At 36.0% G+C, this 20,160-nt stretch overlaps 1 protein-coding gene across 5 annotated transcripts in view; it reads right to left on the bottom strand.

Moving 5' to 3' along the window:
• Positions 1–20,160, bottom strand: part of LOC108750655 (tyrosine-protein phosphatase Lar-like) — a 369,675-nt gene that overhangs the window by 193,333 nt on the left and 156,182 nt on the right. Inside the window, exon 1 of one of the 5 annotated variants that reach the window (XM_018490286.1) lies at positions 1,698–1,738. The exons of the other annotated variants lie outside the window; for them this stretch is intronic. Coding sequence (XP_018345788.1) covers positions 1,698–1,707 — 10 coding nt within the window. The 5' untranslated portion in view covers positions 1,708–1,738. Of the gene's footprint in view, positions 1–1,697; positions 1,739–20,160 lie in introns of those variants that run through there. 5 annotated transcript variants of the gene reach the window in all.

The raw sequence follows: 20,160 nt of genomic DNA on the forward strand, positions 1-20,160 counted from the left end.
TCTCTGATCGGTTTAAATCAATGTTGCTCGTGTGCAGCGCGTTCATTAACGATTGATCGACGCGCGCGAGGAAATCCGGACTTTTCTCGCGTCCTTTTGAGACGCTCTCAGCACGCTAAAAACTTTCTTTAATTAATTTTGCACATTGCGGCTAAATGCACGACTAAAAGGCAAATGAAAACTTAAATGCGAACAGCAATCGTCGAACTCCTATAACTCGTGAATACATAATGCTGCTCTCTCTTCGGCTGCAAATATAATCTCACACAAAAAGAACAGCGGGGAATGCACTCTAGAGAAAATAAGAGTTGCGACTACGCAACGGAGGGAAAAAGAGTGCTTTCATATCGCGCAAAATGTATGATACTTAATACAACATGTGAAATCTTTTCTGTGCATCAGCGAAGAGAAGCTAATGGACGGAAGGATCGAATCTGCGTTTACTAATTAACACATGTTATCTTGTATAATGAAAGCGAATTCGATAGCTGCGCCTGGACAGTCGTTACGACCAACTGGCCATGGGGAGCGCTGTTTTCACGCGTGTGGTTAATGAATGCGGGAACCTGTAATTAGTTATTGGTTTTAGCATAGCAGACATACGTTTATGCGCATTGTGGGCCAATAACCGTGGCAACAGACCTCCGGATGGCAACAGACCTCCTGACGCAACACTAACGGCAGCATACTAATCAGAACTGCTACGGTGAACCTATAAGGATTTAATGCAAAACTCTGCTCCTGTGTGTGTGTATGTGTGTGTGTGTGTGTGCTACGTAAAAAAAAGAAAAAAATACTTTACTTTTTAGATTCTCATTAACAAAAGACCCGCCGACCGTATGTCATTCGCAATTGCGACGTGTTGAAACAGAATTTAGAAGCACGTACGTCGTAAAATTGGCCAGACTTGCGCTCGTTCTCGCCCAAAATAATTAGTTGGAACAATTTTACGTCACTAATGTTAGCAAGAGATTCAACGGAATATCGCGGGATATCAGTGCCGACGAGCCACTTCGTCGGTCGTAACGTGGTTCCGTGGCTTGAAGTTAACTGCATCTGCTGCCGCGAAACAAACTGAATACTAATAACGTCTCGCGCGCACCGTCGTATTACGACATTGAGTGCCAAATGTGGCCCGATGTCTGACTATATCGTATCTGCAAATCCTGTGTAGATCTGATAGATAAACTAGGCCACATCTCTCCCTCTCCCTCTCTCTCTCTCTTTCTCTCTCTCTCTCTTCCCTTGCCTTCCACCATCATACTGACATAACGCTACGATGTCACACGCCGTTTCTGTAAGGACCCCTCCACGAGTTAATCTTCCACATTTCGCGAAATATCGTTGACAGCGATGAGAGCGCTATGCGCCGTACGTGATTCGTCTGCTTAATTAGTTCACAAGCGTATAAGATCGTCTCGCAGTTTTACGCGAATAATACTTAATGACTGCCTTAAAGCTGCTAATTGTTATTTGTCTGATTCTTATACAAATTCCGCCTGCCGTAAAATCGCGCGTATCTCGGTGCATCTATAAGTCTGTTTGTCTTTCATTATTAGTGTTGTAATTTCACGCTATCGTAATTCTTTAATTAATTTGGTGTTACGTATAGGAAAGCGTTTCCTCCTAATATAGGTATTCCCGGATACTTACATTCTAACGTAAGATGAATTTCATAAGGGTGACAATTTACTTACGCATTATCATTATATCTTCATTTTCATACTCACGTCAGGCGCCTGTTCCAAAAAAAAAATATCGCTCGTTTCCATATTGGAATCACTTACCTAAAACAAAAAGGAATATTTACAGTTTATAACATCGTCCATAATAGTTTTGAAGAACTGGTACTAATTCTAATTGTGAATCTAACTGCATACACACGAGAGAATAAATATAAAAATTTAGATTAAAAAAAAACATCTCACAATCAGTGTTACAGAGTTTAAGAGTTCAAACATCTGTGGTACTTAGAGGTTGAATAATTAATAATTAATAATAATTAATATTCGATTTTCAGACCGAGAATAATTGTATTCCTTCCAGTATACGCAAGAACTCCTCGACAAAAGATAATACCTAAATTGAACAAAAAGCCAATCCATCATTCGGGCTGAATACGATCGTTCCCCATCTCGTCATTTTATCGATCCTCGAAACGTGCGAGTAATCGACCCCTGGCAACGAGATTCGAAGCCAAACGTTGCCGTTCGCGCTCTCTCGTCGGTGCATAAATCCGTTCGCGGCAATTACGGTAAAAGGACGGTTAATAATTGACCATTGGGGAATCATCAAATATTTAGGAGCTGCATGTGGCAACAGGATGGGGTGGGAAAGGGAGGATGGGATCCTCTGGCTTCACCCCTCCCCCCAGCACTGACCACCCAGCGTCCAGCCTGCGGGCTTCTGGCATTTAATGGCAATGCGGTTTACGTCGGCTAGGCTCGTGAACGGCATCGGAGGTCAGGACAGAACTTTCCCAGGGATATTTGTAGGTTAGTTATGGCTTTTACACGCGAGGTCCCGGCCGGGTCAGGCCACATTATGCGGTACTCGCAAGGCGCGCGTCGCGCTACTCAATTTAACTCCGGCTACTCTAGCGGAGAAGTGAGTGTGGAAGCTTTTGCTCCTTGTGGACCTGCAGTGTGGCGATATGATGCAGCGTGACAATCCGAAAATTCTTGCCGTCTCGACACTCAAACAGCTTGTAAATATCAACTTGGATCGTGCAAATCCGAATATTTTGAAATGCGGGAGTCTCGATCTGAAATATTCAGATACTGGAATTTCTTGAGTATTGAATTTTCTGTTACATTGTTCGCTGATTCAAGCATGCTTGTCGGTATCTGAATATCAAGGAACGATATTATCCTACGATGTAATTTAGCCAAAGTTTACGGAAGGTATTAATTTAATAAACATATTTATAGCGCGCATAGCGATGCATGAAATGGGATTGCATATAACGATATACGAAACGGGGGGGAGGGGGGGAGTTTATTATAACGATATAAAAGATATTCGCGTCTTATTTCTAAGTGAACAAAAATGTGAACGATCGTATTGAACTTACAATAGAAATACAGAGCACGAGCGGAACACTGTAATTTCGTATAACAAATGGCAGAGGCAAATGCTTCTTATCCGCATCGCTAGTGTTTTGATTAAAGCCGCTTTTAACGAGTCCACCGTGGTGCACGGTATCCGATTATTAAAATACGCGCGCGCAACATCGGCATTTAACGTCCACGTAAGCACAGAGTCTTTCATTAATTGCGATCAGGATATAAAGGCTGTTGTTTTGCATGCAAACCGACATACTCGGCGGTTCAACCGCGGCGACGCCGCTGTTGCAACGTTGGTCGGCGGGGTCGCTTTGCTGTCTGGCCTACGTGACATCATCGAGAACACCTGCACACGAACGGGCCATTATACCGACCGACCGATCGTCAGTTCGATATATCATGCTCTCGTGGTCTCGAGACGGCCTCGAGATGCAAAATCCAGTGTTTCCTCGCCTATCGTCGATACAGAGAATCGATATGTCCGAATACTTATTATGTTTTCGATCTGGTTGCAGGATTTATCGCGCATCACGTAAGGATTTCTCTATCGGACGATATACGTAATCCGTAGAATTCAATTTACGGAGAATATGAGCGCCGATCGATTCGTGTGTTTGGTGGTAGCGCCAAAAATTGAAGGCCAGTTTACTCTCTTCATCCTCTCCTCAATATATCGAGCTCCAATCGATGCTCTGATACGGTATACCTGATGTATGAGTATAATTGCTACATAATTTGTAGCTATTTTCGAGTATGATTGCTACAAGCATAAGCTTCATCGAGTTTGTCGATCTTTGTTGTAAATAATAGGTGTCAAGCGACTTGAAGTTGATCGAGTTATGGAGGAGATTCGCGACTTCTAATTGAAGGCGCTCTGGGATCTCCCTCGGAAAGTCTTATTTCTCGGGTTACGAGAAATGCACTCGCCTGTGGGCGTTTCTTAATTCGTTAATGCTCATTCGTCGTGATTACGCGAGCGCGCGGTAATTCCCGGAGCTTCTTCTTCTCGTAACTCTGAGGGTCCTTATGGATCTTGAGAAAAGCCGGGCACGTATCTAGTTTGGTCCTGTAATTTGTGACCAAGGGATTCGAGTCCGGCAATACGATAGTGGACTGGCAGAGGGGCGGGCTTGCGGGTCAGTAGCATCATTAACATCGAATAGGATATTCCGGGCAGTTTCGCCTTGGTTGAGTTTCACCTGAACGGCTCTCCTCCATGTAATTAAGCTGCGAAATCGGTATGAAACGACTAAAAGCTTCCGAAGTACAGCGGCGTCCGCCTGCGCGTACACCACATTGCGAATCTGTGTAAACAGACGCACACACACACACACACACACACATTTACACCACACCTAACACCGCGTTGAGAACATAGTTGGTGTTGATCACGCAGGAGCGCGAGATACGCGCGGCCACAGAAATTCCGGACGTACGTAAGCCGATTTACGTGGTTTGAGGTCCGAGCAACGCGATTAATTTCCAAAATCGTTGAGGGAGAGACAGCACGAAAGTGCATCGTCAAGAATTACTTGCGGGATCAAATCATTTAGATTTTCCATTATTTAAGAAAATAAATAAAAAATAATCAATTTTTAAGTAACACACGCGGGACAATCTTGTTGAAACATCTAAAAATTTAAATAGATACGGATCAGAAAATAATTTTATTGGACCACCAAAATAAATATGTAGAAAATTCAGGCATGATGAGCAATGTTGCAAAAAGTTTAGACATTCTAGCAACTAGTTTGAGCGTTTAACATAATTATTTTGATAGTCCAACAACATTTATTTTCAGATTTTTATCTAGCTAAATTTTTAGATACTTCAACAAAACTGTTTTTTTTTTTCGTGCATGATATAAAAAATGTATGTAACACATAAGTAACAAATTACAGTGCCATAATAAATTTGTACGAAAAGTCTCTCTTTCAAAAAATTCTATTTATCTCTAATTCTATTTATCTCTAATAAATTATAAAATTTATGATTATATCGATTATATTAAATAAATAATGTATTTAAAAAAATATATATATATACATGCCATATTTAAATTGCTTTTAATATGTTAAAAATTGATCAACTGGAATAATTAGTACAATTTTTTTTCTTAGATTACTCTTTGACACATTAATGAGATTCGCTGTCTGTTTTGTATTATCAAATAAAATGTATCTTTGTCAAAGTCAAATAAAATAAACCAGCTCGTCGAATTGACGTCATATCCATTCACCATGATATATGCGGATATAATTCTGCTTTTGTGTAATTTTTTACATGAGACATATACTTTAATTTCTCATTTTACATAAATGTACTGTGATCTCGGCTTGGTTTTACGTATAAACCAAAATTTTTACGTTTTTCAAGTAGAAAGATTAAATTAATTTTGAATTTTGAGTCATAATGGAAATATGTGTAAACATGGCAATAAATATAATAATAATACGATAACAATTTCCAGATTGATAATATTCGCGAGAGAAAAAGAAATCGAAAGTGATAGAAAATAATAGAAATCAATTTCTAATACTTCCGATATTTTCGTGACGATGATAGTAGGAGAACACGATCGAGAATCTCCTTTTTATAACAGAGACGAGATAAGAATATCATAATGTCATCTGGAATCTTCTCAATGGTTCCTGTTATACCTTGATTAATTATCTTTTATGTTCCTACATGTAAGGAATTTAGATGTCTGAGGAGAACAGTGGAATGATTACTCAAGAGTTCATTATTCAAAGAGCAATTTTAATACTTGTCAGATATCGGCGACAGTTCGTAACGGATTGCTCCAATCCCGCGAGTCATCATTCGATCGCGCTGCTGTCGCATATACATATTTTAAATTGTCGAACTTTTCTGATTTTGCTTTCTCCTTACATATGTATATGTATGACCGTTTTTCTTAATTGTAATACTTTGTTTCTGATACTTTGTTTCTAATCTGACAACGACGTTTATTTTAAACCGCCCGTATTTTCTATATATTTTCAAAAAATTATTAATTTTAAGCACATTAAAATATACATACAAAAAATAATTTATAGATTGAATATTTCTTACTGAAATCCAGTGAATAAACATTAAGAATATAACCTGTGCCATATTTTCAGCTTACATTGTTTAGCCGATTTGTCCTACTTTTCTTTATACAGCCATAAAGATATATTCTGTGTAAAAAATAATGTTTAATAATAATTTGCCATCAAATTAAAAAAAGTCAAAAAGGTCTAGCCTCATGTTCAAATCCCAAGGAAACAGCAGCATCCAAGTTTGATGCGCAATTAAGATATTCTGGGGGATAAGAGAAATCCCGATTTGTCGACAATCGATACCGGGCAAAATTAGCGAGATAATTTAGATCGGCAATCGAGATTGCGCGCGATCCTCGGAGTAGAAACACAGAAAATGGCGATGGTACTACCCAAGTTTGCAGTCGGATTTTAAGGGTAGCACCGCTGATACTCATCCTTGACCTCGTCCTCGATTTAATCCGGAATGTATTCGCGTGTCCTTTGCCAACTTAAAACTCACTGGATTATCGCTACGATCACTAATGTTCGATAACAGTTGATGGACGGTCGGAATTTCTCTCGACATACGATTCCGCTCGACGGAGCGAATCGATACAACCGGCTCGAAGTTACTATCCTGTCCGTCCAGAATGTAAGCTTTTTCCGTAGGTTCCGTAAATCTCGAGGTCACTACGTCCGAAGACAAACAGTCACGGATTTTTAGCCGACGACCAAGGGACTCAACTGGTCGGTGCCAAGAGTACGAGAAGAGGGATGCTATTCTTGTCGAATAAACCCGATCGTGATTCAAGTACTGCTGGAAGTACATCTTCTTGTTGTTCATTGCTGAACGAAAGAGCAACATAAATGTTTTTCCATCCGAAAGATAACTGTCGTTTGTAAAGAAACTGTTCTTGCAATCTTTAAGTTAACAAAAGATGCGTTTTTACAACTCAAACGCGCCTCATAAAAAAATTGTGTAAAACGGTTGAAAAATTAATAACACATCGTCATTGTTTGTAATATGTAAAGTACCAAGTTTAAGAGATTTAATGTAAATAACAAATGGAAAATCAGCACATGATTGTCATGAGCAATTGAAATACATAATGAACCCATTCGAGCACAGTCGACATGTTCAACGAATAGACGTAACAACACGAACTATCAAATAATTGCTGGATATCTATAAGTATTTTTATTTTTACAAGCGAAAATACAAGGGAAAGGGATAATGTTGAAATGCAAAAAATCATGTTTCGGCGTTGCTTTGGAAGTGCACGGACGAACACGTTAAAGCAAAATTAATATATCCATTCAGTTCAATTTAATTCAGTCCAATTTAATTTACCTTAATCACATATATAGTAAGTTCACTATATAAATTAATGAAAACGAACGAGTTGTACATCGAGACAGAAATTTTACAGCCCTATAAAAATGAAAGTTTATAACGATATATTGTACAATACTATACCATATGCATTTAATGCATGATATCCATTGACTTATTTTTCTTTATTCGATTTACATTGAAAAAATAAATTAACAGTTATACAAAATTAATATAAAATTGAAGATTTGTAATTATATTATTTCATAATATTATAATTTAGAGTAAAAGATCACTCTATCTTATGCATTCACATTCTCTTTTCTCTTCCTGCGATAATGTGCAAACATAGAAGATTCAACAACTGCAAGGTCTGCACACCGTTTTCTGTGGCGGCGATTCCGTGACGTGGAAAAAGCAAACCATTCTCCGTAGTGGAAGAGTAAAGACGGTAGACTAACAGACAGGAAAGAAGAAAGTGCCCGGGAAACCACGTGAAAACTCTACCTTTCCCGTACTTTTCCCCGAAGATTTTTTTAAGACATTCTTCCACGTCCGCCCGGAGTTTTCACACTCATCGTACTTCTCGTTTCGACCGCTTAAATAAGAAATACAATACGGAGCTTTTAACGCAGTACACGTTGCCAAAGAAACTTGTTTTATTTCTTTAATCTACCTTGCGAATCGACAATCCCGTCTCCGATTTCCTTTTGCATCCTTTGCAACATGGATGCACAATCCGCGCATAGTATATGTAGTAAATATAATAGTAACGATTGTATACATTATGTATGTATATAATCAGAACAGATATTAATTATATCAGAATACATCAAAGTACGATTGCAAAAGATAACACCATCATTTCATTAGATAACTAAATTTTTACCTACTGATTAAAGAATAGGAGAAGTCCAGGCAAAACGGATATTTTTTATTTTCGCTTATCTACCCGAAATAATACTATGAGTCTCCAACTGTTGAAGGAATGACCGACCGGCGACGCCATGAAAGTGCGAAATAACATATGATTGCGCTCGTTTGTGTTTGATAAAAAAATAAGAGAAATTGTGAGTTTCTTTATGGTACGTAATTTAATTTAAGGTACGCAGTTTAATTATTGGCAGTAACTATTTCTTAACCAGAATGATTTTTTATAAGAATTCTCTGACTTCAAATGTGTATTCGAGGTTAAAATTTTTCACTTTGTTGCTTAAACTTATTCCAACTTTTCCAAATTGGCGCCAAATAGGTTCTTTGGGCAAAGTGGATGGGGGCAAAGCGAGTGACCTCTTTACCCAGTATGTGATTGCACTAAAAATACCGGGAAGACGGAGAGACAGATAATCTTGAGTGAACAAAAGTTACATAATTGTTTACATCTCATTTTTTTTCTACAACGCAGTATATGTGTTCTGAAGAGCATACATACACCGACCCATCGTCCGAAGACTAGATTCAGTGCACCAAATGGGCTCATGAAGGTTGTACTATACATAGAGGATTTGACAGCTGTTTTTTGTGACGATTGCTAATTTTGAATTTTTTTCTCATTGCTCGAGTAACTCATCAGCTTTTCCCAGAAAACTCGGGCAAAGCCGATAATTTCTCTTTATTTACGTTTAGATTTAAAAAGACATTTAAATGTTCAAGTTTTATAATTTAATGTAATTTTTTATTTTAAAGTTAGATTTCTAAAATAAAATTAGGCGGCATAAAAAAGGTTTCTGATCTTAATTTTAACTGTCATTTTTTTCCCAAACTTTAACACATCCGCTTTGCCTGGACTTCCCCTACATATCTTTTATAGAACAAATATTATTTTTTTCATCGGTACATTGTATTTTTTCGATTCTCTAAGGATGTTACTGTGAATTTGACTGAACGATTCGAGGGTGAACTCATACAATATACTCATGCGCAGGATCAAACGGCCCAAACCACCCTGTATGTGTATGTGGAAGTATCGAAGTGTTTTATTACTGACCAGTACAAACTGGTCCATAAAAAAGGTTTGTTTGAAAATATGCCTCCGCACTCGGCAGCGCGTTGCAAGTTCCACTGTGGGCGGCACACTTTTTGAATACATATGTGTACCGTGGAGTACGAACCATATCGAGTGTCCGTCTATACCCATAAAATCTCATGCCAGCCGGGGTCTGTTATTTTGCCGTCCAAACGATCGAGTCTTCCCCCGAATAGCGAAGTGCTTTATCTCCCGCCTCCCGATATACTGTATTAAAAAGAATACCACCTCTCTCTCTCTCTCTCTCTCTCTCTCTCTCTCTCTCTCTCTCTCTCCCTCTTTCTCTCGTGGGATTTTTCGATAACATAACCCGTAATATTTACGATAAAAATTTTTTTTTTACAATGTTTTTTTACAATGTTCTTAAATCAGTGACTTTGCAAAATTCTGTCTTTCTTATCTTTTCATTGAATATTAGTACACAATGAGATAATATGTGTAGATAGAAAAGTAATAATAAATAGAAAAAAAATCGTAGCCATTTTTTCGATTACAAGGTAGAGTGAGAAATAGCTTTTTTTTCCTTCAGGGATATTCTCTAAAAGGCAAATGATGAATTAAAGAAAAGAATTGAAAAAAGCAGACGATGATAATTAAAAAAATACGGAATGGACATAACAGGGAAAGGAGATCAAATACAATATGTGTTTAGATTAGTTTAGAATATAAATGAAATAATTGAAGCGCGACATAATCCAGATATGATATTCTTCTTCATTCAAGGGTTTATTTTCTGCTCCTGCACTAGAACTGAACTGAACTGAATTAATGCAATCCATAACTGACAAGTGTAAATGTAAGGCAAGGAACGAAAAACATTCTAATGCCAGATAAAAATGGTGTCTACATTGTTTATATGGAAGTATTAGATTCGTATGATGAAAATGAAAGCATTAATACAATTTTATCATTAAGAATATTCTTCATTGAAAATAATGACGACACAAAATATTTTGAGATCTATTCTATACAATTTTTCGAATCTATTGTTAGGACATCGCTGATGATGGCGAATCGAACGGAGCCAAAACGTCCGATTCTTCCAATTTGTATGTAAGGTCTTGAACAATATATTTGTTAATTACAACGCACGAATAACTGCATCGATTAATTGCCCGTTAGTCAATGTACTTTTATCCTCCTGTTATTCTCGAGAGCTCAATTTATTTTATTCATAGAATTTGAAAATATTTTTGTACGTAGACTTACTATATCATTTATATATTTTTATCATTTTATTTCGTAAACTCTCGCACTATTTGTATAAAGTCTGTTTTGTGTGACTGAACTAGTGTACATTAGTGCTTGCTTTGTTTGCACCGACTCCAAACCTAATGCAGCCAGTTCAGTGAACTCGTGCACTGAGTGCTGTTGTATTGGAATAAAAAACAATGTCGCTGACACCATTTTGGGAACAGAAAACGCTTTAATATACGCTTTTTGAACTAGTGCAATCAATGCAGGAACAGAAAATAAATCTCATATATTTAATCAAATTTCAGTATCTTATACAATTCGTTCTATATCTGACTCTGAAGTTAATTACGTGAAGTGATATTACACGATTATAATATTACAGATCAATAGATAGCTGGTATTTATTAGCAATTCTATAAATGTAAATAATATCATTATTATACATGCAATAACCATCGTATCTTTAGTTATCCTGTGTAAAACGATAATTTACAACGTGTATGAATAGTTGATTAATAATTCCATAAATTAATAACTCTATGAAACAATTAATATCTTGCTGTATAATATCCATCCGTATTTATTCATGTTTTTTTTTTTGTTGTATTCTCATAAAAAAAGCTTATATAAAAAATTGAAACAATAAAGTAACATAGCTATCATATCTAAAAATAAATCGAAACCAGTTTTAAAAACTGTCCTCCAAACGAGCGGGTAATGACAAATGCACTTGAAACGCATAGCGTGATCGAATTTGCAACGCTGATAGTCGCCGAATGCAATAACAAAAACTCGATCGCGCAATAGCGAAGCAATTTAGCAAGCGCGATATTTCCGCATTAATTCTAGGGATATTAATCAACAAATTCCATTAAAGCCGTGCGAGATAACTCCTGTCAAATCGTATAATGTCGGACGGGACATTCGTAGATTACTATTAATATAACGTCGCGCAAAATGGAGGGGTGTATTTTAATCCTTTTAATCAGGTAGTGGGATGCAATGGCTTAATTACACCCGAGCGTTATCGCGTACGAATGAGCTGGAAACCCTTTATGAGATCGCACTCTTTTATTACGCTTTTACGGCGAAACGAATTTAGCGACTATCATATCGCGTGCGATGCGCAAACGCAAGTCGGATATTATACGGAAGTAGTGAAAAAAGTCTTATTAATCTCAGTCGTATTAAATGCTTCGACGAAATACGTGTGTCATCGTCGCTTTGTGATTGCATTGAACGCGTAAGTGAGATATTAGCTGATGAAAAAATCAGTACAATCTATTTTACACATTTCACGTAATGTAAGTATAGCTATATACATATACGCTGGCTCATCGTATGCATCGTACCGTTCACGTAGAAAAATTGAAATATGATGCGAAGCCTCCGCTACTGCACTGGTAATTTCACGGTGGCCTGCGTTTCGTACTATCACGCGCGGGTATACCTATACGGCGAATGACCATGGGCAAGCAAGCGATAGCGTGGCATTTAAATGACATTTAACAGACCTTGTTACGGCTCTCTATTTCACGGACCAATCTTGAACACCGCGCCGCCGTAACAACACCCCGTAACGCCTCTGCCGAAATGGAACAAGTGTGACTTCGAGGCGCGTCGATATAGCATATCAGAACGTGCACTTCACAAGTTCTCGGATTATTTTCCGGAATTTACCGTGGCGTCAGTAAGAACTAAAGTTTACTCAAGTATGAAACTCACACACGTAATGTCTAACAGATTAATGGCCGCAGCGCACAGACTTTTGCATAACACATAACGCATAGTGCATATAAGCGAATCGACTAATCAGAAGCTTTCCTTTCCTCTCATTCCATGGAAAAGAAGAATTTTGATTGGTTGATTTCCTTATTATAGTATCACAAAATATCTAGTTCAAGAAATAGAAAATGAAGAGCCATGGCACGCAGGAAAACGTAAGCGCGAGTAAATCGGTCGCAGTAAAGACTGTAACGTAAGGAAATAACGTATTGATTATGTTTTACAGTTTAGGTTCTTTTGTGTATTATAGCCTTAAATTCGTACAAAACGATGAACGAGCGAGAAGTTTGACGATCGCGCCGATGAGATAGCGTGAACAATGTTACAAAATAATTTCGATACAAACGCTGTCACGGCGATTTGTTAAATGGATCGCAAAAAGCTTAGTTTACCGTACGCTGATGACGGAGAATGATGGGAACGTGACTAGAATTCAATTAAATCAAATGGACCAGGGATGGAGCCGAGCTGTCCCCTCTCCTGAACGAGTGACGATTATACAACAGTTATCCCTTTTCATGCCTCGCATAGCGACCCCTTTCAAGCTGAATTGCCATAGGCATACGTTGCTCGATGACCTAAAGTTTTAATGCCCGAATCAGTGAGCGCGCAGGATTTAATAGATGGCCAAAGCCACCCCCGCAGCCATTGCACTTTACGGTAAAACCAGGGCCTTTGAAATGTCGCGCGTGCCACGCATCGAACGTTATTCGCAATTTATCGCTTCGCTCGAAACAAAGAGACCGCTCATCTCTCGTCAGAATTTCTTGTATATTTTTATTATGAACTTGTGCATTACATTATACCCCGAAGTGAATGTTCCGCCTCGTGCAATTAATTTGCGAAATGTAAAAAATACGCAAAATATGGAAATGTTGGTCGAATAATATAATATGGCTAGCGGAGAATTTGAAGGTAACTCACAACTTTTTTAGGAAAAGCGCACAAATAAATTAAAAGAAAATTTTATTTTCAAAATCAACCAAACTGCGCAAAATTATTACAATGGTAGATATTATTAAACGAGAATTAAAATTAGAACGCGCATAAATATTCACTCGCAGAAATATTACGATTTCTAGTTCACAAAATATATTTAATATATGTATATATATATTTTTTTAAGAAAAATTATTCTTTAAATCGATAAATTTATTAAATTTTGAAAACTTCCACTCTTTGTAATTATATTTTATTGTATTAGTGATTATAATAGTAATAATGTAATTTTGGTGGTAGTTAATAGGCAATCTTAAATCGCGCGGGACTTATTCCAGAAAATAGAAATTTTATTCCAAAAAATAATATATTTCAGTTCATTTTGGAACCATCCTCAGCAGTGCAATTTCAAAATATCAATCCCTTTATTCAAAAAAAAATCACCATCAAATTTGATGTTGTAATCTATTCGAAACATTAAATTAATATTAACAATTATATAATTAAATATTTTTCGCAAGTTTATTAGTTTTTTAAGATTTGGGAAATTTTTGGGGGATTATTTGTTTCAGATTGATTGTGAATCCGATAATTTCATCGGCTCGCAATTTATTTCTGAAAATTAATTCAATTTAAATGAATGTATATTATATAGTAGTTCAACATCTTAACACTCGGACCCGTAAGGCGCTTCGTATTTCAAGTATTAACAATTATATTTCATAAATATTGTATTTCAAAACTCTTCTATCCAACAAGTTATAATTTAATATTAAAAAACTGATGATTCACCCCAAGACATAGAAGGAATTCGTCTCGACATTGCATCAAAACTAATTAAAATTTATTATTATTAAAGAATATCAAGTTAAAAAACATTACTAAAAAATGATTATCCGATTGATTTAATTTTTAATACTATTAACGCACGTTTAAAAATTTCATTTATAAAGGTATGATACAACAGAAAGAATCGAGTGAAAAAATCAAGAGGGATTGTACTTCTTGGTTTATACTATCTTATATTCCAAAAATTTCAGATAAATTCAAAAGTATTAATAAAACCTTTAACACTAAATTAGCTTTTACTAGCTTAAATAAATTAAATAATTCGATCATGGAACATAAAGACATCCTCCCAAGAGAAAAGAAAAAAAATGTTGTGTATAAAATATTGGGCAGAGAGACAGGAAGAAAACTTAAAACTAGACAGGCTGAGCATTGTAATCATATTAACCGGAATAGTAACAACCAATCGGTGATCACAGAACATCGGATTGAATTTAAACGTGACTTCGATGGGGAGAATATCGTGATGCTAGATGAAGAGCGTTTTCTCAATAAACATTTAATATCTGAATACCTTCATATACTTACGCAATAAAATAGTCTCAATTTATGCTCAGATACAGAGCGTGTACATCAAACTTATATATTGTACAATTATTAAAAGATATTAAATAGTTACATTTTGTCGGTTTATACAAATTATTGTTTATATTGACATTGTCCGTTTTTCTTTTTATTTTTCTTGTTGACCTGACGTGTCTTTCTTATTATATTAAATGTAGTCATGTTTCGTTTTTGAACTGCGTTTTTTTAACTTGATGCTCTTTAGTAATAATAAATTTTAATTGGCTTTGATCCAATGTCAAGACGAATTCCTTCTATGTCTTGGGATGAGTCACCAATTTTTTAATGTTAAATTGTAACTTGTTGGATAGAATAGTTTCGAAATATTTATAAAGATAATTGTTTTAATGTTTCGAATAGATTACAACATTAAATCTGTTAATCTGATGGTGATTTTATTCTTGGACGTGAAGGGATTGATATTTTGAAATTGTATTGCTAAAGATGGTTCCAAAGTGAACTAAAACGTACTATTTTTTTAAATAAAGATTCTATTTTTTGGAATAAAGATTTAAAATTGCGTATTAACTACCACGCTGACTCTCATTCGCCCTGATTTTTTTGGATTTTTTATTATTAGTAACTATGTTAAGAATGTGCAAGTTAATTAAAAATGAGTCCGTGGTGATCCGCAACAGCGAGCGTACATAATAATCGATACATAATGTCTGTCTTACACATCTGCGTTCCACCTTTCTTTATAAAGGGTGTCCCAAAATTAACGCAAGATTTGAATTTGCCGCCATTTGTGCAGTAGTGTTGGCAACCCAAAAAAAAAACAATTTAACAGCTGACAGTTTAGGGTTAGTGAAAATGAGTTCGTTGAATGGATTATTGAATCATCAACAAATGGATGCTGATTTTTCGAGCAAAATCATCCTAAGCGATGAAGCACATTTTCACCTTGATGGCTTTGTTAATCGCCAAAATTGCCCCCTAGATCGTGTGATTTAACACCATTAGATTTCTTTTTATGGGGTTATTTGAAATCACAGGTCTATGTCAACAAGCCCACAACCACCCGTGCATTAAAGGAGGAGATTCAACGCTGCATCAACGAAATTCAGCCACATTTATGCAAAATGGTCATGGAAAATTTCGACAAACGAGTGCATATGTGCATGCAAAGCCATGGAGGCCATTTGCCCGATGTGTTATTCCACAAATAACTATCCTATCCTATGTACTTTATGATTCAATAAAAAAATAACAATCAAAAGACTAAAAACTGTGTTTTCTATTTAATTCAAATCTTGCGTTAATTTTGGGACACCCTTTATATTCTGAAAGTTTTTTTATTCTTATGGACACACTTGTTTGAATAATTTACACATAATTTTTGAACTTTTCCAAGATATTTGAAACACATTTGACACTGTTCAATCGTACGGAAATAATGTCGAGTTCTAGATCAAGACTCATCCGAACTGTGAATGTATAATAATGAATATACGAACATTTGCGATTGATTTTGTATTAGTTTTTTTTTATATGTCTGAAGAGGGCTCAATCCGGCTCAGCCGAAACTTGTAATTTTAACTATGTTTTTATTATTTATTATTTATTTTTTATTTTTTATTTTTTATTTTATACTTCTTTAATTTTACTTTTCTCTATTTGTAATTTAGTCTTTTAATTGTGTGACTTTTTTTTTTAAAGAAATGTGTTGACTCTTACTTTGCTCTTTATTTATTGTTATTTAATTAAAAATACTTTTCAACTTTCGTCACCATTATTTCTTGCATAATCTTACTATTCCGTGTGTGACTTATGGTACCTTGGATATGAAGAACCATGGGTCATTTTAAAAAAAATATGTTTATATTTTTTTCTTAAAAACTAATAAATATTTACTAAACATACTTATTAAATTTTAAATTATTACTTTATTATTATTTTAAATTATTATACTTATTAAATTTTAAAATATGCATTATGCTTTAATTATTAAAAAAAATAATACAAAAATTTTTATATTTAGATGTACTTTTAAGAGTTTGAATTTTTGGTAACTCATGGTACTCCGGTCTTCCCTACGTTGTGTGTGTTTAACTATAAATTTTATTTATCTATAAACCAAATTCTCTCAGTACGCGCGTAACATAAACTACAATACTAGAAAAACAGACCTAAGAATCTAATTTGTCCATTAGTTCAATTTCGTAAAAACGTATGCTCACTTTGTAAAATCTTAACTGAAGCGTGCGATCAATATGTACTAACAATAAGTCACCGGTAGCAATACAACCGTGCAATAGTCGGGAATCATTCGTTCACGAATTCCGTGTCTCGAAGGAGTTGGGAGTGCGCTGTCGATTCGCATGTCGGATTACCAGCCGCGCGTCGCGCAATTTTCAACAACATAATGCCAATATACATTTGCATCCCATAGTAGGCCACGGCTTTGCAGTACCGCGGTTTCGTGCCCTGAAGCCGTCGCCCGTTGTAGCTATATTTATGCACACATGACACACGGACGTGAAAGCGCTATTCCCGCGCGAATGAATGATACGTGCGTAATCGGGCTGTGGCAAGTGCAAAGGCTATTTCATCTCTGTTTGCATCGATCGTCGCGTGCGTGCGAAAATGAAATGATTTAACAATCTGCTTTGTTCGGTCTTTATTTCTATTATCGTGAAAATCCTTCATCCTTCGAATAAAAAGTAATTCTTTATTCAATCTTTTTATCTAAATATATAATAAAATACCTGTATAATAAAATTTGATGGTCGTCGATTTCGCTAAATAAAATTTACGTAAAGTTTCTACACTTTTTTAATCCTCTGCAAACCAGGTGGAAAATCAGCGTGAATCATATATGTGGGTATTATCTCATACCGTATGCTATACTTTATCACAAATATACTATAATTTAATATGATTGGTAACAACGCAATTTCCAGTTGCACAAAACCGGCAACATGCGCGCGATACTTTTTACGAAGTTATAGAAATTCATTTTGTTGAAGCATGTCACACCCCACCTGATTCACGGAGGATTAATTGTATCTACGTTTCGTGTCTTGTGTAAAAAAAAATTGCTAAACTCGAGACATTAATGGACCATGTTCCGATCGATTCTCTTCTTTTGGTGAGTTACACATCCAGTTTGAAAAGTTACCAATAAAAGGCATAGCGAGGCGCGAGAATTACGTCCGACCTCTATGCTGCAGTTTGTATGTAAATGCATACGTTACAATGTGTGTATGCACGTTTTATATCCCCGATGGCGATTCAACTTGTACACGCGATTTTAAAATGCACGACACTCGTCGCATGCGATGATATTAAATATTTACGGCAATAATTAGTTAGTACAATTTATCTTTATCTCAGCATTGTAATATCAACGTCGCGATACAAATTCGTAATTAGACTCGACGTCGCTAATGGCACGACATGTTCCTTCGGCCTTTCCATTTCACGGATTCTCGCAAAATTTCACTGTCTTAAACAAATACTTTGATAAAAAGGGTAAAAGACAATTTATGGCTAAGAGATCTCATTTCGCGGCCGCGTGCTTTGTGTATGCAAGTTTTTACTAGTACGCGCACACGCGTAAATTCATGGAAAAACGATTAGAAAAGTTGGTGTGAGTTTTATCGCACTATGGGATTTACTGCCATCGATCGGAAAGATAGGGACAGCAGCATCGCTGAAAATGGCACAATTTCTCACATTTCTCGAAGCAGACGCCCCCAACAAACTTCGACAGGGTGATGCCACGCAATTTAACATCGTGTGCCAGTAAAAAAAAAGACTGAGAAAATTTTATATACAAAGTTTTTCGTAAACACACACATTCTCAGGATTTAAGATTTCACGAAAAACAGCTATTGAATACTCATCAGCAATTTTAATGTAAAACATCTATATAATAATGAACTGTCACGTTAATCGGAAAGTTATTGTGGGAAATATTTGCTCTTTTGAAATTTCTTGCTCAAATATCATCTGTTAGTGATTTCTAACGAAGCCAGTTTGGAGCGCGCAAACAGATCAGGCAAATTGAAGGATTCAAAATGATGAAAGGAGGGTAAAAGGATTGAATACGATGAATTGCGAGAGGTCTTATTCGATTTAGGAACCAAGGATCGTACGTGCAGTTCATCATAGCAGTTCGTATGCTGGAGGTTGTGTAATATCAGCATAAGGGATTTCGAAGTCATGTCATTAGGATGCATGTTGATTTGACAGGAACGCATTAGCATGCGTGTATATCGACGAATCGCACTTGCAGGCGATACATACTAATCTAAAGTTTCTCATTAGTCAGAAAGCCGTCTTAGCGACATAATAATTCGATCTGATTGACTTCCTCTTACGTGACCGTTTACACGATAAGCAGTAATTGACTAATTCCTGCGTTTCCGAAAATCTTAATCCTAAGACAGACTTTTTCGAGTCTCTGTTAATAATATTCCAATAACACAGTCATAAATTAGGAATAGAAGCATATTAATAAAATAAAATATTGCATTGTACACACACACTCTCTCTCTCTCTCTCTCTCTCTCTCTCTCTCTCTCTCTCTCTCTCTCTCCCTCTCCTCACTCAAAGCATTTTGCTCGTCTTTCTTAACAATTGAAAGACGTGCGCTTTTGAAGATAAAGGAGAATTGAGATTTCCCTTTTAAAGAACAATCCAATTTAATCTAGTAATCCAGCTGGAAGAGAAAAAGAGAAAGCAGAAGAAGATTAAGCAATAAAGTCTTGCCGAGATTCGAACGTCAAAAAATTGCATTTCTGTCGGCCATTAAAAGATGCGCGTATCTCTGATCGATACGTAACTTTTATGGGATATCCAATCTCGTACGTGCAAATCGTATCAAGCATGTTGGACTTCTCTAAAGAAAGCGATCCTTCTAAACTGTAACGGTGCTGGTAACAGAAACTCGATCTTCCGTACATGCATCGAGTACATGCGCCGAGTACATACTCGTATAGTTTCATAGGGGAGATGTGACCATCGAGGAATATGATACCACGTACATAGAATACCCTGGAGAAAATATTCGACAGCATAACACTTCAAGAAATTATTCAATTTTATCCGATGCCGAAAGATCTTTTATCAGAGTTCAATTATGGATCCGTTCAATTTCATAAAATAAAAAATCGTTATGTCTACGACTTACATTAAATATACGAGTAACGAGTAGAAGTTCTTGAAGCATTTTCTGACTGATATTTTATCTATCAATCCATTTTAATAGTTAATTTAATTAGCCATATCCTTGCAAGCACTAATTTTTAAATGAACTTTACATAAATTCATAGGGATTAAATTAAAAGAATTAAAAAGGATATATAATTAAAATACTGCTTCTCACATATACATATATATATATATATATATATATATATATATATATAT

Source organism: Trachymyrmex septentrionalis, unplaced genomic scaffold (genome assembly GCF_001594115.1).
Source record: "Trachymyrmex septentrionalis isolate Tsep2-gDNA-1 unplaced genomic scaffold, Tsep1.0 scaffold37, whole genome shotgun sequence".
Taxonomy (NCBI): Eukaryota; Metazoa; Arthropoda; class Insecta; order Hymenoptera; family Formicidae; genus Trachymyrmex; species Trachymyrmex septentrionalis.